The sequence below is a fragment of the Odontomachus brunneus genome, unplaced genomic scaffold (genome assembly GCF_010583005.1).
Source record: "Odontomachus brunneus isolate Ranch 3 - 2012 unplaced genomic scaffold, Obru_v1 Obru_scaffold_164, whole genome shotgun sequence".
Taxonomy (NCBI): domain Eukaryota; kingdom Metazoa; phylum Arthropoda; class Insecta; order Hymenoptera; family Formicidae; genus Odontomachus; species Odontomachus brunneus.
This window is the reverse complement of record NW_022639614.1, coordinates 176240-201394: the sequence shown is the minus strand read 5'-3', so window position 1 is coordinate 201394 and position 25155 is coordinate 176240. Positions and strand designations below refer to the sequence as shown.

At 38.8% G+C, this 25155-nt stretch overlaps 1 protein-coding gene across 10 annotated transcripts in view; it reads left to right on the top strand.

Annotated features, from left to right (window-relative positions):
* Positions 1 to 25155, top strand: part of LOC116851005 (kinesin light chain) — a 42439-nt gene that overhangs the window by 732 nt on the left and 16552 nt on the right. For 2 of the 10 annotated variants that reach the window (XR_004379509.1, XM_032829967.1), the window contains exons 1-7: positions 8283 to 8686; positions 17423 to 17789; positions 20721 to 20886; positions 21000 to 21715; positions 21855 to 22058; positions 22158 to 22169; positions 22424 to 22543. Coding sequence is in view for 9 of the 10 variants with exons in the window: in XM_032829967.1 (XP_032685858.1) it covers positions 8643 to 8686; positions 17423 to 17789; positions 20721 to 20886; positions 21000 to 21715; positions 21855 to 22058; positions 22158 to 22169; positions 22424 to 22543 (1629 nt within the window). In the remaining variant the exon portion in view is untranslated. Of the gene's footprint in view, positions 1 to 8282; positions 8687 to 16693; positions 16815 to 17141; positions 17291 to 17422; positions 17790 to 20720; positions 20887 to 20999; positions 21716 to 21854; positions 22059 to 22157; positions 22170 to 22423; positions 22544 to 22833; positions 23495 to 25155 lie in introns of those variants that run through there. The other 8 variants (XM_032829970.1, XM_032829968.1, XM_032829961.1 and 5 more) reach the window with 7 other exon arrangements.

Here is a 25155-nt window from a genome sequence, read left to right as displayed (position 1 = left end):
CCAGAATGTATATTCGCGATCCCCGATACAAGGCGGTTTTATACGACAGAGTTCGTCGCGGCGACGACGCGAAATCGCGCGATTTTGTTCGGCTCAGGAACTTGTATTATGACTCTCTGATGTAGGCATGACTGAAAAGAAATACTTGAAAATTCGTTCGTGAGTGTAAGCTTATATTTTATAAAAATAAACTAATACAGAAATGAACTTTATTTTATAGAGATAAACTTTATATCCCACAAATAAATTTTCAGATATTTTCTCTCAGTGGAAGAACTTTTCGGTCGCGCAGCTTGACAGCTGCGATTAATCACTTCCTCGACCTTATTGTTCTTCCGTAATGAATGATTAATCGCAACCGTCAACTTATGTGGCTTTATTGGCGAGAGTTGCTTACTGAGTCGTTAGGATCATTTTCACATGCCTTAGAGCCGCGAAAATGAGCCTTACGTCGTTCGCCGAGCGTTTCCCAACGCGAGACTTCGTCATCGGTGATTCGCTCGATTCCGCCTTTCCGCGATCAGGTTTCGAGACGCACGTGCGTCGCATCGCCGCACCTGCTTCGGGCAGGCAGGTGTAACCGGAAGTACGATCGACTCCACGCGGAAACATAACGGCACTCGGCCACCGTAACGCGATGGGCTTCACGTCTTTATTGTTTTCGGCTGTCTTTAAATGTCATTCTTCTCCTTCCCCCTCCTTTCCGTGGAATCGAGCTGTACGCCGACGTACAGCCCGATAACGCCGATAAACGATAGCCGATTTGTATCGCGTCCATCGCACGATCGAGAACGCGTCGAGTAAATACAGTAATCCGCCGCAATAATGAAGTACAGTCTGTAAATTTCAATGTGATCGTTTTCGAAGGAGAGAGAGGGACAGGGAGGAAAGGGAGATCATATGAAAGAGCGAGCGAACGATTCGATTTAGAAAGTCACGAATGCGCACGAATCGTTTTGCCGATTAACAACAACAACGACGACGACGACGACGCTACGAATGTTAATTAGAGCTGTCGAGGCGACGCGTGGTCTTGTACAAATATAGAGAGAGGTTCATCGCGCAGTCATTTCCAAAGGGATCGACACACCTGCGCGGACTGTCATTAACGCGCCCTTATAGATTAAGAAATTCTTCTAAGTTCGAGTTTCATTCTCTAAATTTCTTCGAGTGAAATTCTACTCTAAAAGTAGAGTGACAGTCGACTCACTTGAAGTTGAATGATTTCTTATTCATCTAGAATGAATTGCTCCACTCTGAGTCAGTTTTTATTTGAAATTGAAGAATGAATATGATCTTATTCGCCACAAAAACAAAGTTCGAGTTTCGTTCTCTAAATTTCTTCAAGTGAAATTCGGCTCGAAGAATAGAATGGCAGTCGACTCATATGAAGTTGAATGGTTTTTTAATTATCTAGAATAAATTCCTTCACTTTGAATCATTGAGTGAATGTCTTTATTTGAAATTGAAGAAAGGATGTGATTTTATTCATTCGTCACATGAACAAATTCATCCTAATTGATTGAAACATTTATTCATATGGATTAAGAATTTATTTTAAGTTCGAGTTTCACTTTCTAAATTTTTTAAAGTGAAACTCGGCTTGAAAAATAGAGTAAGAGTTGACTCACGTGAAGTTGAATGGCTTCTTATTTATCTAGAATGAATTCCTTCACTTTGAATCATTGAGTGAATGTTTCTATTCGAAATTGAAGAATGGATATGATTTTATTTATCCATCATATGAACAAATTCATCCTAATTGATTGAAACATTTACTCACATGGATTGAGAATTTATTTCAAGTTCGAGTTTCACTCTCTAAATTTTTTTAAGTTAAAGTTTTCCACTTGAAAAGTAGAATAATAGTCGAATCACTTGAAATTGAGTGGCTTTTTATTCATCTGAATTTTTTCATTTTGAAATTGAAGAATAATTGTGATTTTATCATTTATGTCGTCATTAGAACACATTCATATTCTAAAGGATTGAAATTATTCGTATGAACTAAAAATAAATACTCTAGACGACGACGACGACGCTACGAATGTTAATTAGAGTCGTCGAGGCGACTAGCAGTCTTGTACAAATATAGAGAGAGGTTCATCGTGCGCGCAGTCTCACGTGCCATTTTGCCAGTAGGATCGACAGAATCGATCGCACCTGCGCGGACTGTCATTAACCTCATCATTCGCGCGGCCTGAATGAAAATAATAACTGTCACTTCGCTATAACGGCGTTATACTCTCATTAAGAGACTGGTCCCTCTCACTGATAGTTACGCTTTCCAATAACCATAATAATTGCTGTTAGGACACGTAAGACGTACGATTACTTTTTCACCTAATTAGCTCTTTTTTAATTATATCTATTATAATTATAATTATTAGTTCATGTTATTATCGCAAGTATATATTCATCATTAATCTCTTTCATTACGATACAATTATGAGGATTATATCATAATAATTATATTATGTTAGTGATGTTATAATTATTACACAGAGAAAAGAAATATTTATTCGGTAAGTACTAATAACATATTTAAATCTAGATTCTTTTATTTAAACAATAAATTGTTGCTCTTGTGGTGAAAAATATTATTCTACTGCTGAAGAAGGCGATGAAACAGTTTATTTTCTTTCTTTTAAGTTATTTTCAACAAATAATATTTTCTTGATAATAGTCTTAAAATATACTTATTATAAACTTTAAATGCTCATTACCATGTAATAGAACTCAGAACAATCAGAAAGGAGGATTTACCTTCTTTACAAGAATGTTGTAAAACTTCATCGAAGAAATAGTTGGTTCGACTGTGTATAATAAACAAGCTGAAATTTTCTTTTAATTTAATATTCTTGATTGAAATAACAAACTCTTGAGGATTTAGGATTTATTTCATATAAGTTTGATGCTATCATTAATTTATGATAATTAATTTATTATGAATATATATTATGAACGCGTACATTTAGAGAAAAAAATAATTGATCTAACTAAAATTATAATTGTTTTTTGCCCCAACCATCCCTTTTGGTTGTTTTAACACGAAAATGATAGTGTATACACACACACACACATATCATTATTATCACTAATAATATTATCACTAATAATATAGTAGAATATAATTAAAAAATGACTCTTGACTATAATTTATAGTAATTCTCTCTATGGTTACAATTTTACAAGTACCAAACATTTTTTTCTCATTGTTTATAATAGATTTGATAGATATATAAGTTTAAAAAATACTTGAAACAAGTAATAATTATTTGAATGCAATATGTATTTTTTTATATATACTAATAACATATTTACTTAAATCTAAATTCTTTTATTTAAGTAAACTTTTGCTCTTTTTGTTTTAAAAGACAAGATTTTCACAAAACATGTATTTTTCATTAAAGGAAATTTTTTTTTACAATATTATGCAGATTAGTATGAGTAAAGGTGTTACATTAGTACTCACCGAAAAAATATTTTTTCTCTCGGTGTGTCCGTTATTTTTCTATATCTTTAACGTAGTCAGTCGTTAACGCTTTGTATTGAGGTGTATTGAGGCTAAATTTCGAACATAGCGCGTTCAGAGGACCGGATGTTACTTACTCTTTTTTCTTTCTTTTATTTTACGTTCACCGCGATAGCGAACGCGTTTCCCGAATGAGTCCAAGTCCGAGCACGATAAACGGCTACGGCAAATAACGGTTCGGATGGCGAAGAGAGGAAAAGTCTTATTAAGTTTCACTCCGCGTGCTCGGACGAGAAAGGTATATCCCAGAACCGCGCGGCGGAGAGAATTTCCACGACGGTCACGCAAGGCCGCTCTCCGAAATATCATTAAGTCCCATAGCGAACGAAAAACCGCATTCGCACCCGATGGAAGTAACACGTCGACCGATCGCGCCGGTTAATTATCCGCTAACGAAGTTTCACTTCGCCGGTCCGCGAGAGGCAGAGAATCGGGCGCGCGTAATTGCAGCGATATTGCGCCGAACTTTCAATTACCCTGCTTTGCCTTGACGTGCGCGATTTCAGCGCGATCGAAGGATACACTTATTAATCGATACGTGGGCAAGTTGCAAGCTTAATCCTGCGTATCGACTTCGCGATTTCTCTCGTGCAGGCAGTTTCATATTTCAACGCAAGAAGAGATGATCTTGCGATAGAAAAATTCATTCTAAAGAAAACATTGCAAAGAGGACGATAAGAGGTCTAATTTGCATATATTTATCATATTTTGTACGCAAATCGCTTTGATCGAAACGTTCCGACCATATATTTTTGCAGAGTTGGGTAAGTTCATTTCTTTTTTCAACTAAATTAAGCTCAAATAGCTCTTTAATTAGCTTAATTTACATTGAAAGTCACATAAACAAAAACTAACCCCATATTAAAAGATAATATTAATTTATTAAAATTAAAAGTTTATTATGCTGAACAATATGCATGCCTTTGTGTGATTAATTTTTTAATCACAAATTAAATTTGTAAATTATTAATGAGAAGGTAATCTTTTATAAAAAAAAACTAATTGTTTTGTATTCAGGAATACAAACAAGAAAAGAATACTCAGAGGGATAAAAAATTCTTCTATCATTATTCTCTTTTGTTTATTTTTCTTATTCTACGTTGTTAGCGGCTCGCAATGACTTAAATATCGATGACTTAAATATCGATGGATTATTTTAGCTTATATAAAAAGTTTATATAAAAAGAGTTACTAAGTTAAAGTTTATGCATTTAAAAATATAACTAGTTTAAATTAAAAATTGACTCATTTAAAATTAACCAAATTAAGCTAAAAATGGTTAACTTAGCGTTTTAATTTGACTTTTAACTGATTGACTAAGGGCCGATTTTTCCAACCTCTTGCTAACCTAATTAACAGTTAACTCATACGTCTGTCTTTGTTTCTCTTTCAAATTAGGTAGAAACAGACATAAGATTTAACTGTTAGTTAGCTTAGCAAGAAGTTGGATAAACCGACCCTAAGTTCCTGGTAGACAGGTGTGTGTAAATTTGACAGCAACTTTACTAGTCGACTTATAAAGGTTGCATCTTTTATGAGTAGTTCATATGGCTCATATTTATTACATAGAATAACGAAATAGGAATACGAAAGAAATATGAAAGTAATAATGGAAATTTGCTCGAAATAATATGTCATGTAAAATGTAACATGAAAATCTGAGAGTAACTTTCAGTAAATTTCTTGCTGCATCGATATAACACAGAACTCACATCATTGTATGATATAACTTCAATTAATGCAATGCAATATATTTGCCTCTTAAATATAACTAAAATAATCGTAAAGATTCCATCATCGATTGCCTCGCGTCGTAATGATCATGAAAGCCTATTTGAGTTATTAACACTGTATTTTAGTCATTCTCGGCCGAAACTAGTTATAACGATTATTCCGTCAAGAACTCGTGAGTCTAAAAAATTTCAAGGTCTAAGAGGTTTCCCCATTTGAAAAACAGCAATGCTGGTTTGAGAGGAAGGACCTTATTGTATTTTATTCGTGATTCGACACGGTCACTTCCATTCTCGCACTCTCGGGATCCTCGAAAGTGACGGCAGTCTGCGCAGCACCGGACCGCGCGTGCGAATAGCGTGCGAATATACGGTAAAGGTCAGTTCACACGTGCGTGTGCGTCTGTGTGTGTCAAAGAGAACGCCACACAGTGGAGACAAATAGAAATTTACTATTCAAAAATCGCTAAAGATCACAATTTTATAGCAATCGGGATGAATTCTTTTTTAATTAAACGTTAATTAATGTAAAAGAAAACTGTTGAGCCCGATTTTTTAAAAAATTCTTCTAAATGTTGCAATATCAATAAGAATTTATAAATATTATCAAGTTTTGAGAGTTCCTAATTGGAAAACTTTCCATCTTTTATTTCGATAATTTTCCAACTTGTAAATTAGAAAACCATAAACGAAATCTCATAAAATCAATTGTCCTTAACATAAAAGAAATCCAAGACACATAAACTCGTATCTCCGAAACCCAAAACCTACAAACCAAAAATGCATACAACTACAAACTCGAATCAATAAACTCAAAATCAAAAAGTCGTAAGTCCAAAACCCGTACTGTACTGCATAGCGAAAAGATGGAAAGTTTCTCAATTGGAAGAGTGGCTCGCAAAACTTGATAATTTTTTACAAATTCTTAGGAATATTGCAACATTTAGAGGAATGTTTTTAAAAATCAGGCTCGACGTTTGTTTCTATATTTATTAACGTTTAATTAAAAAAAAAATTCATCCTGATTGCTATAAAATTGTGGTCTCTAGCGATTTTTGAACAGTAAATTTATATTTGTCCCAACTTTATGCGCCGGGCTGGTGGACGCGATTTTCACGGCGCTGACGACTGTGAACCAACCTTTACTCGGTGTATAGGGAGTGCGTTACCGGTCCCAATGCTCCATCGTCATGCCGTGAGTCATCGAGTGCCAGTCGACCTCCTGCTAGACGCGGCAGCGATCGCAAAAACAGACCGCGTGTTGCACTTTCCGCGGTGGTGCTGCGATTTCGACGCGCCGTGACGGAGTCGCTTGCTCGTTCTCGAAGAAGAATTTTCGAGGTCCTTGACTCTTTAAGGTCGGGGTGTACTGCGCCGTGAGTGATGCGGCAGCGTTCCTCGCGCATTGTCCGTTCTTGAATCTCGCTTGAGAAATTTAGAGAATTCTCTCTAAATTTGTTCAAGTGAAATTCCACACCAGAAAAGTAGAGTGACAGTCGATTCATTTAAAGGCGAGTGACTTCTTGTTCGTCTAGAATGAATTCCTTCATTCTCAATTATTGAAAGCATGTTTTCACTTGAAATTGAAGAATGGATGTGATTTTACTTATTCGTCATATGAAAAAATTCATTCTAATCGATTGAAACATTCACTCATATAGAAACTCATTAAGAATTTATTTCAAGTTCGAGTTTCACTTTCTAAATTTCTTCGAGTGAAATTCCACCAGAAAAGTAGAGTGACAGTCGAGTCACTTGAAGTCGAGTGGCTTCTTATTTATCTAGAATGAATTCTTTCACTTTGAATCATTGAGTTCATGTTTTCATTCGAATTCAATTGAAGAATGGATGTGATTTTACTCATTCACTACATGAACAAATTCATTCTATTTGATTGAAACGTTCACTCATATGGATTAAGAATTTATTTCAAGTTCGAGTTTTACTCTCTAAATTTCTTTGAGTGAAATTCCATAAGAACAGTAGAGTGACAGTCGAGTTACTTGAAGTTGAGTGGCTTTTTACTCATCTAGAATGAATTTCTTTACTCTGAATCGCTACGTGAATGTTTTCTTTTGAAATTATAGAACAAGTGTAATCTTATTATGCCTTGATAAAAATAAATTGATTCTAATCGATTAAAATTATTAGCAGTTTATTGCGAGTTTATTTAAAGTTTGAGTTAAACATTCAATTTTTGTAATTCCGAGTTGCAGTTTTTTTACTATATTTTCATTTGTTTTGATTGAAATTTCATTCTCTAAATTTCCTCGAATAAAATTCCATCAAAATGGCAGTTGAGCCACTTGAAGTTGAGTGGCTTTTCAATCATCCAGAATTTCATGTACCGTTTTTTTTTGCTGTGTATTACTTTTTATGTGTATTGTTATCGTTATTTATTTTGAAAAAAACTCTCCAAGGTTATAGTTACTCAAGAAGTAACGAGTCGTTATTCAGTTAAGAATCCACTGTACATTTAGAAGTAAGTGTGAGCAAAGTTATTTTTTAACAGTAACTCGTCATTTATTGAAGAAAGTAACGCTCTTTGTGATTCCGACTATCTTTACTATCGTTTCGAATGAATCTCCACTTCTTTTGAGCGACACTACACTCCAAAAAATTTCAGAGCGACACTTTTTTGTTTCCTCTCGCGCGAATCAAAGTGGAGCGTGCAAACGCTTCCTTGTCACCCGTTGTTTTTCACTGAACAAGCGCGCAATCCCTGTTGGGATAATCCCTAAGGGAAGGGGAATATTATACAGCGCTCCCTCCACAATGCGACACTTCCGGGGGCGCATCGCGGCATTCGTGTGCATCCCTCTCGCGCAGTGTCCCCGTCTTATGCACCCTTGTGCAAGGAATTATGATTTCAGGGCGCAGGCGTCGCGCACTTTCAACCCCCCTCCCCCTCGCCAACGCTGCCCTTCTCTCCTCCATACCCTCTACCTGCCGCGGCGGTAGGTGGTTGAGGTTGCGCTGCGGGGGTGGAAGGCTGGCTGAAGGCGAACTGCTTTTCAGTCAGAAATTAAACGCGACCCGGCGCGCTGCCGTTGCCGCGAACGATCGCGATTACACACACACACGCGCGCTCAAACACATAGTATACACAACTCCTCAATACGTTTGTATGCACACACATACACACACATATACTTTCTCATGCACACGGCACGCATTCGCGTTTGTATACAATCTATATTCTTGTACCGACCACGCGATGATGATTAGGTGATTCCTTTCCTATCTGGGAGTGCATACACGCGAAGGGAGTATAGCTGTGTGCGCGTGTGTGTGTATATATATATATATACACGGTTCTTACATGTATACGGTGTAAAGCCGGTCTAGATAGAGCCCGGCGGAGTCCATCGTTACCGATGGGTAGAACGGATATGTCAAAGACGCTCAACGCCTATAGAATGTGAGTAGTCACCGTGGACAACCCCTTAAACTCCCTATGAGCTCCTCGTAAAGGTCGACTCACACATACACAATACGCATTTTCGCGTGCGCGCGAGTGACGTGTCGGTCTGACATGCCGTGACTCTGCTGGCTTCAAACAACGGCCGAGCGACATGCTCTGGACGCGTTTGTCTGTCAATCGAACGTTCAAAGGACTTGATGAGCGTTCGTTTGATGTGGACGTAACGAGGAGAAGATCGCGTTAAAACACGCCGGCCATGACGCGCGAATCGACCTAAAAAACAGGCATTTCGTGCAACGACGAGAAACGTCGGGACGACGCGACTTTTTGGGATGTCGGTCGCGTCGTACTGCGACGTACGTCGAAGAATTGCATTTCGTGGGTTGCAGCAGGGTGCAGCGCTAACAGCGCCGTATGGAGTTCGCGAAGGTCGCCCATGGCGATCGGGCGAGTTCAGCGGAGAGAACAGCCGAACTGGATCGAAACGAAGGACATGGCATTACCTGATAGACTCGACGTCGTTATGAGTGTATCGGAATTGACGTGGCTTTTAGTGAGTTCGATCGGCGCCACTTGGGGTAAGGAAGACCGAGGTTGGTCCGCGAAAAAGGCAAGTTTGTCGAGCGTTTCTTTCGTGTACTCATTGTAGAAGAAACAGTGGAAAATAAATCGTGAAATGTTTCTTTTGGAACATAGGAAAAGCATCTATCCCAGGACATAGTGCTCTTTCCATGTTCCAAAAGGAAAAGTCCCTATTCTAAAACATATTTATCCAAGAACATATACTTTTTCTACGTTCCTGAAGGAATATACTCATCTTAAAGTACCTATCCTAGAACATAAGCATTTTTCTCATATCCATCCAAGGAAAAATATCGATCCTAAAGTATTTAACCTAGTACATAAGTACTTCTTCCATCTTCTATAAGAGAAAATATTTATGCTAATGTACCTATCTTAAAATATAGATATTTCTCCTATGTTCCTAAGAGAAAATATCCATCCTAATGTATTTGTTCTAGAACAGATACTTTTTCCAAGTCTCTAAGAGAAAATCTCTATTTATTTTAAAGTATCTAACCTAAAACGTAGGCACTTTCCCCATATTCTTGAGGGAAAATATTCTAAAGATCCTTAGGATATAAGTATTTTTTCTATGTTTCTAAGAGAAAATATCAGACCTAAAGTACCTAATCTAGAATCTAAGTATTTTTTCCATGTTCCTGAGGGAAAGTACTTATCATAAAGTATCTATTTTATAGTCTAGATACTTTTCCCACATATTCTCAAGGGAAAATATTCATCCTAAAATATCCAATCTAAAAATAACTGTTGTTCTTGAGGGAAAATACTTATCCTAAAGTATTTATTTCAGAACCTGGGTACATTTCCCATGTCCTTAAGGGAAAATACCGATTTTTTTCACATTTTGAGAATAAAAGATTTATTCTAATGTACTCAATATAGAACATAAGTACTTTTCCTATGTTTTAAATGCAATTTATTCATCCTACTTTCAAAATTTTTTGGAATGGAATGGATTTCATTAAGGATGAATGAAAAGTGGTAGTATTTTTACTCAAAATAATAGTGAAAATACTGACATACTCAAAATCGCAAGACTTGCAGTCAATTAGAATGACTATGGTTTTTAACAGTAAAGTATATTCATTCTTAAAATTTTGAATCAAAATATTCCACGATTCAAAGTGGAGAATTGACTCTGTGGCTGGCATTCATATTCGGATCTAATATTTAAGGTCGTTTTAATTTCATCTTCAGATACTGTATAGATTATTTCATTGGACACGGAATATATGAAAATACTTAAGATAGTCTTAAATATAAGATCCAAATATGAATACTATCCTATATGAGCGAAATTCGAATTCGAGTGATTCGGTGATTACTCCACTTTTCGAGTAAAATTCCACTCAATTTAGAGAGTGGAACATCAGTACTTTTCTTACGTTCTAAAAGCAAGATATTGATCCTGAAGCAGCTGAACACAAATACTCTTCCTATGTTTTAAGAGGAAAGCTTCTATACCAAAATATTTATGCCAGAGAGCATAGTTCTTTTCCTATATTTTAAAAGGGGAATCTTCGGAATTTCTTTTTCACTGTTTCTCTCACAATGAATGCATAAATGAAACGCTTGGCGAACCTACTTTGGTCTCTCTTACGCGAGAAAGGACCCATATGCCGGTCGTCGTGGTTTCGTTCATTCGCTAATTAACGCACTAAGGTCTAATAATAGGAGAAACTGCGTCTTTGACGACTTGTAGAAAACAAAATCTTGATAGAATATGTACGTACATGAAATAGACAAAATGTACCACGAGCTCATCCGAACTTCATCCGACTAAGGGTCGATTGTTTCAACGTTTTGGTAAGTGAACTGATAGTTAAATCATATGTCTGTTCGTTTTTCCTTCAATTTAGACAAAGACAGACATATGATTTAACTATCAGTTAATTTACCAGGAAGTTGGAACAAGCTCTAATTGTCGCCATTGCTTTAATCGTGTCCATGATGCTCGAATTTGGACGCTCAGTGGATCATGGCGTTGACAATCTTTGTTTCTGACGGGTTTCACGTGATAAGCAATCTCGCGTGGGATGTCAGCTGCAGCTGCTGCTGCCGGTACATCGCACAATCTCTCTCCGTTGAATTCGCGAGCATCGATCGGTCCGCATGGCGTCGCGACGCTGTTCACCAGCTACGGAATTCCCACGGACGCGTGCCGAGATTTCGCCTCATCGGGATCCGTAGCATCGCACAGGATCGAGCTGCTCGCGAATCGTCACGCGTTTACGCAAGCACACGGCGTCGACAACGCGACTTCCGGTAGCCTCGTTTCCTCTTCCTCGTGCGAACGAGAACTTCGATTGCCGTTGCGAGGATTGGGAACGATGGTGAAGAAAATAAGCGAAACGATCTCGATGATTGATCGGGAAAAGAGACCAAAGTTTTTCGACACCAACTAAACGTGGGTAGAAAACGAAGATCAAGAAGGCCCACACAATAAGATAAAGATAGGTTGAATGAATCAGATAGATAGATTGTATTAGGTTGATTCAGAAAAATCGCTTGTCGTTGAATAGACTGTGCGAGAAGAAAGGATGTCTAAAAGATATAAACAATATTCGCGGTGGATACTAATAACATATTTACTTAAATCCAAATTCTTTCATATAAATAGAATAAACAATTTTCCTCGTGGGAAACTATCTTGTAAAAAATTTTGTGTTAAATTTAACACATTATCCTAATTTTTGTGTTAATTTGACATAAGACAAATATGTAAACAAATATCACAAATAATCGAAAATTAACACAAAAATGCAACACTTGGACGCTATTGTGTTATTTTAACACTTAGGGATGATGAATGTGAAGTTAACGCAGAGGCAAAATAACATGATAGTAAATTAACATATGGATATGTTAAAAATTTAACAAAAGACTTGAACACGAATATAAAACGTTTTTTATCGCATACGCTTTTAAGTAAATATATATTTCTTTATTTGAACATTTTTTCCATGTAAAAATACATATATTAGCATGAGTAGATACGTTATTAGCATTTATCAAACAAGTGTTCTTTGTTGTTTAGATATTTTTTGTCTCAGTGTACATATTTCATTTGCTGACATTTGCTGACATTTTCTGACATTTCTACTTGAAAAGTACTCGGTTCCCATCGACGTTTGTTCATTGTTTATAGAACAAGAGCTTTGAATCGACCTAATGTTGAAGTTTGGAAGTCCTTCGATAGTATCACATAGACAGTATTCATTCAGGAGCTCCTCTCACTGTTACTACACTCTCCTCTCTGTTATTATTCTCTATTATCATCCATCATATTATCATAATATTTATCATGAAAATAGAGGGGCCACCGAGAAATTCAGGCTACAATTACACAGACCCTCATCTTATTCTGATTGTAAAATGACTGTTTCGTTAACTTAACATGAAGTCGACATCATGGAGTCGAGATAAGGGCAGCGCAGGGAAGTTAACGAAGTAACGATTGTCTGGAAGTGAACGGATTCCCTTCGCCCACGGGACCTCTAGTTTGATTCCCTTGCGACGAGCCCTCTACGAAATTCATTGTTGCGGGGAGGTAGTCTTCAGGGTCGCGCTAAGGCTTCGCGCCGCGTCGTCGCCAGCTTCTTCGTTCTTTCTCCAACTCGTGCCTGTATTTCTTGCCTCGTGCGACAATTTACCAGGTGCTTTCCATCGGGTCGATCGATCCGAGGATGGAAACCGGGGTGGATCGTTTCGCTGTCTCATCGCCGCCGTTCCGGCCGAGGTCGAAGGTCAATCTTCGTCTGTCTGTCTGTCTGTCTGGAAGACGAGGGAGTCGCGGAAGCGTTGGATTAAGAATCGAAGGATCTATCGCGCGTACCGAGGTCGCCGAGTTCGCTCGTTCGCACAATCATCCTGGCACTAAGCAGCCGCTGGTTGGCCGAGGTCAAGGTTTACGACTGCCCGAAAACTTGACCTCGCCCAGACAACCAGGACACCACCGGGAACTCGTCTGGCGCGCTCGCTCGTCCGCTCGATACCTGGCAAGGCTCGATCGTCTCCTTTCCCGAGCGTTTCCTTTCGTACAGACACGATCCTCTGAAACGATCGATTGTACCAAGACAGATTGCTTCCTGCCGTTCGTCTCTTTGTTCATTTTAAGACCGCAACACCGACAGTGGCAGCTTTCCCAAGAGTGAGAGCATATTAGAGTAATTTGAGGTCGGTATAACGAGTGAATTGTAGCGCAAGTAAAGAAAGCTTTCCGAGCGCGTCGACCGCTAATCTTGAAGGCACAAAAGCTGGAAACCGGATATCGCGGTCGGAGGCGCGTCGGCTTTCGATCGCGAACCGCGAATAATTTCACGATAGCTCCCTCTCTCTCTCTTTTCTCTCTCTCTCTCTCTCTCTCTCTCTCTCTCGTTCTCTTTCTATCTGTCTCTCTTTTGCGCGCGCCTGGTCTTTCGCGGCTCCTATCGATTACGCGTGAGCGAAGGACGCGGATCGTCCTTCTTCAGCGTCGAATTTCCGGTCGCGTCGCGCTGCACCTGTACAGGGCGATTCACGAGAATCAGATCGGAACGGGATCTCTCGCTTCCGAATTATGGACTTTATTTCAATGGAATGATTCGAAAGCTCTCTGATTACAATCAAAATATGTGAATCAGTGGACAATAAGGACGAATTATCGATCTAACACATGTATGTATATTAAAAAAGTATACACGCAAGTATATACGCAAGTATATAGGTTATGTAGGAGGTTTTATTATTGTATGTGTGCTGGCGCAGCAAAACAATTCATCGCGAGCGTCGATGAACATGACGAAATGCGTATCTCTTTCGTGATCTGGCTTTCAATTGGCAGAGGCTTTTTGGGAATGAAAAGGATTGTGATGTGGTAATCGCATGGTGTTGTCAACAACGCATTGAATCTTTCTTCTTGATTAATCTGTAGAGATCTACTTGCTTCGCGACAGTATCGCTTAGTTCGCTCTTACTTCAACATTTCATTATCTAACTGATGTAACAGCATATTTATAATGATATATTTATATTGAGTACACTGTTAATGAATAAAAAGTTGTTTTATATTGAGTTGGTGTAAAAGATTTGCCATTTTTCTATTGAATTCTCACAAGACATCAGAATTGGGCATCAGAAGGAAAATAGGAAATCCTCGTTATATGTCCAAAAAAATACCGAATCAGGGTTCATTTTATTCATAAAGATTACTCGAAATTGGATAATTTTGTTTTCTATTTTATTTGACGAACACGACAGAATTTTTGCATCAACCTATCAACTAATCTAATCGACTAGATCTAATAGACTAATCTAATCTAATCTGACGAATATGATGTCATAGGATAGATCTGACATAGGATTGCAAAAGGTTAATGATGTGTAATGCCGCTCGATAACTTCTGGTCCAGAATAATAAGCCTTTAACCTTTCAATCTAAGGTCAAAACTGTAACACAATTTTTGGCAAAAGGCGTGTCTACATACTATCGGACGTCGCAATACCGAGCTTTAAGATTTTTGGCAATGCGAAAAATGCATTTTGCTAAAAATTATGTTACAGTTTTGACCTTAGAACAAAAGGCTGAAAGCTTATTACGCTTATTGTGAACTCGGATTAATGCTCATTTCTACCTAGATTGATTAAAGTTTAATTTGAGTTTAAACTCTATTCAGACGAAGACTTAACTCAATTTAAGATTTAGTCAGTGTCGGTAGAAACGTAAGGATTGCGGAGAGCTGGAAACAAGAGGTAATGAATGGTAACAGACTACTGTTTATTAAGGAGTTTGTTAACCAGCTATGTATTTTCAGTGGCGTATCAAAACAATTATTCACAAGTTTATTATTATCAAACAAAACTAAGTTTACTATTATCGAACAAAACATTTTTATATATTTATTTTATTATCTAAATAATAAATGTCATGTCTTGCCACGTTTCACTCGGTATAATGCTACTCAAAGCATAAAACAGCAATTTTCTGGCCTACAATCGACCGTTACACAAAAACAGTAAATACACCCCGCTCTTTTAAAGTAAATCAATGAATAGTCACTGATATCAGTAATAATTATAGCACTGAGCAGTTTCAGTGCTATACTTATAACTGCAAATCAGTGTATATTCACTGCTTTCAATGATGTTTTACTGATTTATTTAAGAGAACGCGTTTCCTAATATGTAACACATACACACACGATGAGAGGTTTTTATTTAAGTAATAAATATATATATTTTTTTTCAAAATTCAATATTAAATTTCTCATGAATGCAGACAAATCGTACGAATTTGTCTTTTATTTGTATTTTAATAATTCTTTGAATTATTGCCTTGACTACACTGAGAGAAAAAAATAATTAACTATAGTCTCACTATATTTTATAGTTTATTTTGGCCTCAAACATATATTTATAGTTCATCTAAACATGAAGATATAACAGAATGAACACAGATTTATAGTCACCATTTTATTACTCTATGTGTATAGTAAAGCACACTTTAGGAATATAGTTACATGTACCTATATTTGCCAAATATTCCAATTGTATTGACTATATAAAATAGTTAATTTCTCTTACCATTCAATATTTGCTACGTTACTATACTTTTTATTTCAAATAATTATAATTCTTTATAAAAGTTTTACATAGGTCAATTATACTATGCTTATATTGTAAATATTACAAACATTATGGTGACATTTACTATAAAAATAATATTCCTAACTATAATCTTTTTACTATACCATTATAGTTCCAAATATCATACATTTTTCTCTCAGTGTATGAGTGCGTTTCTCTGCGATAAGTGTTACGTTAAATTTTCGTATAAGCATTTCGGTTTAAGTGGACAAACTCCTTAAATAAGAAACCTGCATAGGTTTGTTCGTTACCAGTTATTAGAGATATACCTGCACTGAGAGAGAAATGTACGATATTTGGAACTATAATGGTATAGTAAAAAGATTATAGTTAGGAATATCATTTTTATAGTAAATGTTACTATAATATTTATAATATTCACAATATAAGCATAGTATAATTGATCAGTGTAAAATTTTTACTAAGAATTATAATCATTTGAAATAAAAAATATAGTAAGGTTGCAAATATTTAATGGTAAGAGAAATCAACTATTTTATATAGTCAATACAATTGGAATATTTGGCAAATATAGGTACATGTAACTATATTCCCAAAATGTGCTTTACTATACACATAGAGTAATAAAACGGTGACTATAAATCTGTGTTCATTCTGCTATATCTTCATGTTTAGATGAACTATAAATATATGTTTGAGGCCAAAACGAATTATATAATATAGTGAGATTGTAGTTATTCCAACTATTTTTTTCTCTCAGTGTGATATCAATGAGTTAGCGCCGGGATTTCATGAAATTCCAATCGCGCTTCTTTGAATCGCCTTGTACGCGTCTGTCGCATCGGAGCGTCGAGAGCGCAGCGGCGCGTCGCTGCGCGCCGGCGCCGAAGTATTGAACCGGCAAATACACCATCTAGGCACGTAGACAGCTCCAACGCGGCCCTGAAGACATGGGGTAAGTCCTCCTCGCTCTCGCTTCTCTTCGTCTTTCGTTCGTTCTTCGCCTCGTCTTCCATTCACGTCGTCGCAGTCCGATTGAGAGCCGTCCACTCGCGTTTATGTCACACTCGGCCACCTCGGGGTCTCCCCGACGGCCCTCGTCGCCGTCGTCGTCCTTCGACGCTCGGCCTTTCTCGACTTGGCTGCGAACGCCGGCCATGTCGCGAGAGTGACACGCTCTCATTTGCCGAGTCTCCGGACGCGCACAGCCACAGCCGGCGATACTCTTTTAGAACATTCTCAGAGACCACTCCCTGATGATGTTGGAGTGGTACCGTGGATGACGATGACGTGGGCGATTAGCTTCGGAACGCGCTCCTCCCGTCAATGGAAACTAATCCACGCGCCATCCCGTCGCCTTTCTCGTGTTCCCCGCTTTGATTCATCCTGCATATAATCTGTACAGTGTAGGATAAAATACAAAATATTTGCGTACGTTATTTATAATATAAATGGATATAGGAATATAAGAGGAATAGGAGAGAGAACAGAGATAATGGATATATTTTGCGAATTTCGCCTGCCGACTTTTTACTTATTTTTTTTCTTCGTCTTTGATTCCAGTAAAAAGATCGAGAACATAGGCAGAATGACGGCCATGACGCAGGAGGAGATAGTGGCAGGGGCCAGGACAGTGGCGCAGGGTCTGGAGGCCCTGCGGGTGGAGCACGGCGGACTCCTGCAGGGCCTGCAGTCCCAGGACGCGCCGGCGGCGCGCGACAAGGCCAGTCTGCTATCGAAGATCATCGAGATGATTGACCTGGGCTTGGGCGAGGCGCAGGTAATGCAGGCGCTCGCCAGCCACCTACAGATGGTGGAGGCGGAAAAGCAGAAGCTAAGGACCCAAGTGAAGAGGCTGTGCCAAGAGAACGCCTGGCTGCGAGACGAGCTGGCCGGCACTCAGCAGAAGCTGCAGGCGAGCGAACAAGCGGTGAGTTCACGACACGCGCCTTCTAGGGCAGTATTTATAGTCGGACTTTATATTTAAGGTTGCCTTAGATTCATCCTCAGAATCCTCTGTAACAAGTGAAACGATTCGTGCATCTGAAGATGATCTCAAATACAGGATTCGATTGTGAACCGATTGTGTATTGTTTCTGGAGATGTCAGTAACGGTCAATTGTTCCATTATAATCGGACGATGTGAAGTTCCATCGATGATATTGATTATCGATAACGTGAAGTTTTATGAACGATGCTAATTATTGATAATATCGGTCATCAGTCACGCGTTGTGTCTCTTAAGCGAATAGTCAGTAGCAATTGCTCTGAAAAGAGTTAACTTTGAATAAATCACCGATATAGGAAAGGTTCTTCTTCATCTGTGTAAACCGCTATTCAAGTTTATCAAAAAGTAATTTAACGATTGACTTGAATCTTTATCAAAGAGAAAGTCGTCTGTCTGAGACATTTTTTGTGACAACTTCGTTCTTGTGAACGTGACGCCGATACACTGTGAGACTTTTGCATCGGTTATCTGCTGTTAGCAGATTTCAACGGTTTAATTGCCACGTTTGAATCAGACAAAGTTAAGAAGCAATTTTGATGTTACTATATTCAGAATTACAATCTTGACAGTCAGAAGACGCAAGGCTAAAATAGGAAGCACGGTCGCACAGCGAGTAAATATCCGGAGAAAATGAATGCTATGAAAGACAATTGTTTTGTAACGCCAAGAAAGTTCAGTGAGATAGTGATGACAAATGATTTTGAAATGAAAGCATTCATTAGTAATGACGTTATTCTGATGAGAGCTGAGAAATATGTGAAGATAGGCGTAGACCGGCATAATAGCCTTAACAATGTAGTATAATTAAGCGGGAAGCACACACTCTTACATAAAGGCATAATGCACAACGCATAAGAAAATTGACCAATCAGAGTCCTTCATTTTCTTCGTAGCAATAGAAATGAGGACTCTGATTGATTCATTCCCTTATGCGTTGTGTATTATGTCTTCATGCAAGAGTGCATGCTTCTCGCTTTAGGTTTACTGATATTTTTTAACTGAACGTATTGTTTATGGACGTTACAGTAAAGCTATTACAGTGGCAGCTTGCTGCTTTGATAAATTGTTCCTGTTTCTTTACATAAATAAGTAAATAATACGTCAATAAATAATAAATTAATAAGGCGTACTATTAAGAAATTATCTAATTGAGCAGGAACGCAATGTTAGAGTTCTGAACAGTCGATTAATCATAGCCAATGGACCTTCTTATCCCTTTCAATTCATGTGGAATCTATCTGCTGCGTCATAATAGGTTCTGACTTTTTTCGAATAGTTGAAATATGCAGGGCTGAAATAAACAGATCGATATTAACCCACTGCTTAACCCCTTCACTGCCGAGAATAAAGATCTTTGTTTTTTTGAACTTGGCCCAAACTGCCGGAAAATCACAAATCTTTGTCCTATAAATAAATGCTCTACTGACGCCTGATAATGCATTAAACGTGAACAGAATGTGTCTTCCTGTTTTCGAGGTCGCTGAATATGATTCCGAAGTCCATTTTATACTATCTCGCACCCATGACCGACTAGAGCTATAAGAAAATGACTATTTTTTTCATTTTTTGGAAAATCTTTGTCCTCGTACACTCAAGTTTTATGCCACATTTAAACAGTGTTATTCTGATAAGCTATATCATTTATGGGTAAAAGTAACTCAATTCATGACTTTTTGCTACTTTTATCAGATATATCATTTTCATCGTAGTTTGACCCGCTGATTCATCTTTTGCGTGAATTACCCTTGACATCAGCCGAACCCAGGATGCACCGTCGAGGAGGTTATCAAAAGGATTTAGCATCCCACTTTTTTTGCTTTTTTTATCCTTTTTTTGTTTTTTTGTTTTTTTTTTTCGTTTTATCGCATAAGCGATACAAATGAACTCAATTTATTATGTAGTATAAAAAAATGGTCAGTAAAAACTTTCAAACAAAATAGGTAACATGTCGATGAAAATACTCCAAAAATGGTATGTCCAGTTAAAATTGTCGAAGTTTCTAAGTTCGGCAGTCTGGACACATTTCATCTAAATACTCTGGCAGTGAAGGGGTTAAGACTGAAAACGATTGATTGACGACACTTAATACGCGATGTGTGTTGCATGGGTAAAATGAGGTGAGAGATAAATAAGGTGGATTTTTCTCAAAAGAACTTTTTCAGGGATACTGAAAATAAGAAAGTATTCAATATAATAAAACTAGTGAGAACGAGGAAAATATAGAAGAAAACGAGTGAGACGTATATACCTCGTCATGCTGCACACAAAGTGTAACAAAATGCAGAAACGATAAGAGCAACAAAAACATGTAGTGAATTTTGACAGAGGATAGGTCCTTGCCGTCATCGCGATATGCCAATGCCGTGTCGGTGCCGTCTTGATATTCCATTTTAGCACGCGTTGCCGATAGCCGAAAGAAGCGCGAAGCGATAATCGGACCGCCGCCGCGAATGTTTCCGCAAAGACGGTGGCTCTTTAGGATCTTTTTCCGATTAAGCGGCGATCGCTCCACTGCGCGAGATGCGTGTTTGTTCGAGTAAATCGTTATTACCCTTTTAAGAAAGGCGACTCATTTCTCTCCCCTTTTCTTATTCCTCTCAGTTTCCTCTGCCCTTGTTCCCTCCTCCCAATATACTTGATCAATCCATCCTATATACTATAATATTTCTCTCGTTCTCTACAAACAGTGCAATAAAATAAAATAAAGTAGCAGCAGTTGACGGTCTTATAACAGCAGTTGATATAGGCCGGATCAATTTTTTATTTAAGACTAATACAGATCAATGAATTGCATCGTAATGTTCCTGCGTCACCTTGCAACTTTCGAGAATCTCACGTAAGTGTATTTTACAGGTAGCTCAGTTGGAGGAAGAGAAGAGGCACTTAGACTTTATGGCTAGTATGCGACAATACGATCCGGATCCGTCGACAGAGGACGAGAATGCCAAGGATCGGCCGAAGGACGACCCCGTTGTGGATCTTTTCCCCGATGATGACGCGGATGATCGCAACAGTAAATGTATGCAACATTCGTTTTGTAGAAATAACATACGTCTATGTTCCGTGGAATTTGCCGCTGTGTGGTGGTTATTTCGTACAATAAAAGTCACTCCTCATTCTACTAATTCGCAGCCATATCTCCGACTCCGCCGTCGCAGTTTGCACAGCAAGTCAACGCGGGCTATGAGATACCGGCGCGGTTGCGCACCTTACACAACCTAGTGATTCAGTACGCGAGCCAGGGTCGTTACGAGGTCGCGGTACCGCTGTGCAAGCAAGCGCTGGAGGATTTGGAGAAGACCTCTGGTCATGACCATCCGGACGTGGCTACCATGCTTAATATTCTCGCGCTCGTATACCGCGACCAGAACAAATACAAGGAGGCGGCAAACCTGCTGAACGACGCCCTGGCCATTCGTGAGAAAACTTTGGGCGAGAATCATCCCGCCGTAGCAGCGACGCTCAACAACTTGGCGGTGCTGTATGGGAAACGAGGCAAGTACAAGGAAGCGGAGCCATTGTGCAAGCGCGCGCTGGAGATACGCGAGAAGGTGCTGGGTCGCGATCACCCCGACGTGGCGAAACAGTTGAACAATCTGGCGCTATTGTGCCAGAACCAGGCCAAGTACGAGGAGGTTGAACGTTATTATCAACGCGCGCTCGAGATTTACGAGGCCAAGTTGGGTCCGGATGATCCCAACGTCGCCAAGACGAAGAACAATCTCGCCTCGTGTTTCCTCAAGCAAGGCAAATATAAGGACGCTGAGGTGCTGTACAAACAGGTGCTTACACGAGCGCATGAGAGGGAATTTGGTGCTATTGACGGTGACAACAAGCCGATCTGGCAGGTATGAGTCTGTCTTTAGCACGGTGTTGTAGTGGATTTGTAAAATTTTCAGTTTTTCATTGTCTGATTTCATTATAAAAATACTTTTTCTTAGATTAGAAAGGTAAGTTGCATGTTATTAATACATCGGTATTTTTCAGGTTGCTGAAGAAAGAGAGGAGAACAAGCACAGGAACAAGGAGAACACACCGTATGGCGAATACGGCGGCTGGCATAAAGCAGCCAAGGTGGACTCGCCGACTGTCACGACTACCCTGAAGAACTTGGGCGCGTTGTATCGTAGGCAGGGCAAGTACGAGGCCGCGGAGACTTTGGAAGACTGCGCCATGAGATCGCGTAGAGAGGTATTTACGCCGTTGCTAATCGCGTTTATTAATAAAAGCTTTTTTCATATTTGGTTCATGACCCACTGACTAACACGAATTTGCATTTCTTCCACGCAGCACGTACAGCAAGTGAGTAAAATACACCCAACACGAATCTTAGCGAGTCCTGCTTGTGTCCCTCTCTCTCTTGAATCCTATCGTACACGCAGAACCATAATTTCCAATTCTTACGGACACTACGGACACCATTCGCTCTTCTCATCTTCGTAATATATTTCTATAAATTCAGTATGTAAATTTTGTCCGAGAGTTAAAATCCAAAGCCTCTGCGCGATTGTCTTTCTCGAGCATGTTCGCTCGTCTAAAGTTCCGTTCTCGCGCAGGCATTGGAACTGGTGAACAAGGCGCGAGTGGCACAACTTTTGGGCGACGAGAAAGGCTCCGCGAGGCGCGGCTCCCGTTCCAGTCTGGCGAATAGCGAGCACGAGCAGAGCCACGATGAGGTGAGTGTCCCTTGATATCCTCATCGTCGTCTATTTATTAGTATCTACTCGCACTACTACTACTACTACTATTACTACCTGTCGTGCATGCTCGACGTAGCACGTGAACGAACACTCACGAACGAACATAAAAAAAAGAGAGAGCCTAAGTCTACTATCTCCTTTTCTTCTTTCTTTTTGTTCTTTTTTTCGTTGAACGTTCGTCCCGGCCCTCCCCCGAATTCTGACCGAATCCACGCCAACGTCACGCACGAACGCGCACGCACACGTGCAACTCGAACGAACGCCAGGCGAACAACAGCACGCTGCCGTTGGTGCAAAGGGCGCTGCTGCACAATGAGGGACAGTCGGCCGGCGGCCACCACGACAGTGCTAGTCCTAACAAACCCGGTTTCAAAAACAAGATCTTCCAAGCTTTCGGCATACACTCGTCCTCCACGTAGGCGAGGGGACTCCACCCCATTTCGTCTTGCTCCGTTTCACGCGTCTAGCTTTTATTTTGTCCGCCTCATAGAGTCCTCATCTCGACTATCTTGCACCACGACGTTGTCGTATGTCGAGATATCGCGTGTTTCACGTTTCTTCAAGGTGTTTGAGAGAGATTGGAAGAGAGAGACAGAGTGGACTTTGACTATCGAGTACTTGTCTAATGGGAGACTACGTAGAGCTTAATTAGGTATTGGTTGTTACTTTCATAAACAGAAGAATTATCGTTGAGTTTACTGTTTCTTTGTCGTGATTATCTTAGATTATAATGTCGGAAGCGAGAAAGTATATCCTTACAATTCTTTCGAATTTGTTGGAATATAAAATGGAAAAAGAGAGTAACTAGTAGCTATTTGCGGCTAATTATTGGTTTACGGCTATTTTACAGTTACTTGTTATTTATGGCTAAATATTATTGAGACAAAAGGAAAGTTTACAGAATATATCTTATGAATCTTCATTGATCGTATTATTTTATGAACAGATCTTTTTGTTTCAATGTACCTCTTTCGCAAAAATCTTGAGCATGTGTTTTTTTGCTTCTGACGTCACATTCTAAGATAGTCATGATGGGGAAAAAGTCTCAGGATTGTTACATTGGAATTGTACTTTGAAATTGAATATTGTTATCAATATTTTTTGGTGAGATATTAAATAAATCATGTTACATTGGTATCCAATCAAGTGCCAGATGGTGGTAACGTTAAATTGTAGACATTCAACGTTAAAGGATATTGAAGAAGAAAGGTAGATGGTTGTAAATAAGAAAGATTGTTCTCTTGTTTTCACAATTGTAGATACAATTAAACCTTAAGAGATTTAATTACATATTAAATCTTAGAAGAAGATTAAAGGGATCATTTTAAGGAGATGGTTCTTTGTTACACGAAAGGGAGATCACTCGTTTGGTGAAATTTCCTTATATTTACTAAAGATTCAAAAACCATATAAGATACGAAAAAGAAGTTATATTTAATTTCAGATAATATATTACATAGATTTGACATAAAATCTAAAGAAAATAAAGAATCTAAAGAAAATATAGGACATTACAAAGGAGATTGTGAAGGCTGTAAAGATTGTTCCTTGTATAGATTGTTTTTTTATATATAAGCTATAGATTATAGATTTATTAGATTATAGATGCAATTGTAGAAATCGTTCTTCATAGAAAGATCTTTCTTTGAGTGGAAAACTTTTTTACAACGAAAATATGGATGGGAACAGAGCTGGGGAGGTCGCTTGCGACCAAATTGGTCGGCTTAGCAAGTACTCGAGGCTTAAAGGTATATTCTCTCCTCCCCCTTTTTACTTTCTCTCCTTTAAGAAACGTCACTGCTAGGTATTGTAAATCTTACAATGGCGCAATATGAATGTCGAGAAAATATTTCTCGTGTCTGCGCGTAAACACGAGTATCCGAGTATCAGTGTAAAATACCGTTTTCCTGCGAGGTCTCTCGGATTATCGATATGTAATAACGCGGGCACTTCGCATTTTATTGGAGAAACTTTATTGCTCGATACACACACACACACACACACACACACACACAGACATTGTTACACTCTGTAAGATTCTACTTGCCGACATTGAAAGAGATAATCGGTGCGAAAAATCGGTCTTTCGTGTATCATCTTTCATATCAGTATGCGATAAGGCCTTTTTTTTCTTCGTTTCCTTGTTTTATTCCTCAACAATTTTCTGTCGGCACCGTCACGGCGTATGGCAGCCACGTTTGATCTTAATTGTACTTTGAGGTAACTTCTTATTCTCGTTCGGAGAGTTCACTCAGAAGGCTATCAATTCGCGACAAGATGTGCTGAAACGCACAAGAAAAGGAAAAGAAATAAAGAGGTAAACGTGCAGAGAATATGACGGCATGCATAGAACACTTGTTGTTATTGTGACAACGTGAAAGGCCGATATTTTTGGTCGACGGTTTCTTTCAACAGCGATTCTGCTTTGCCGTTATTATTCGCGATTTTTGAAACAGCATAGCGAAAAGCGCAGCCTTATCGATCGCTTCCAGTTGCGAGCTGTGATATATAATACTGTCTTGATTGTATCTCGATTCAAGATTTGCGGGGAGAGAGAGAGAGAGAGTGTGTGTGTGTGTGTGTGTGTG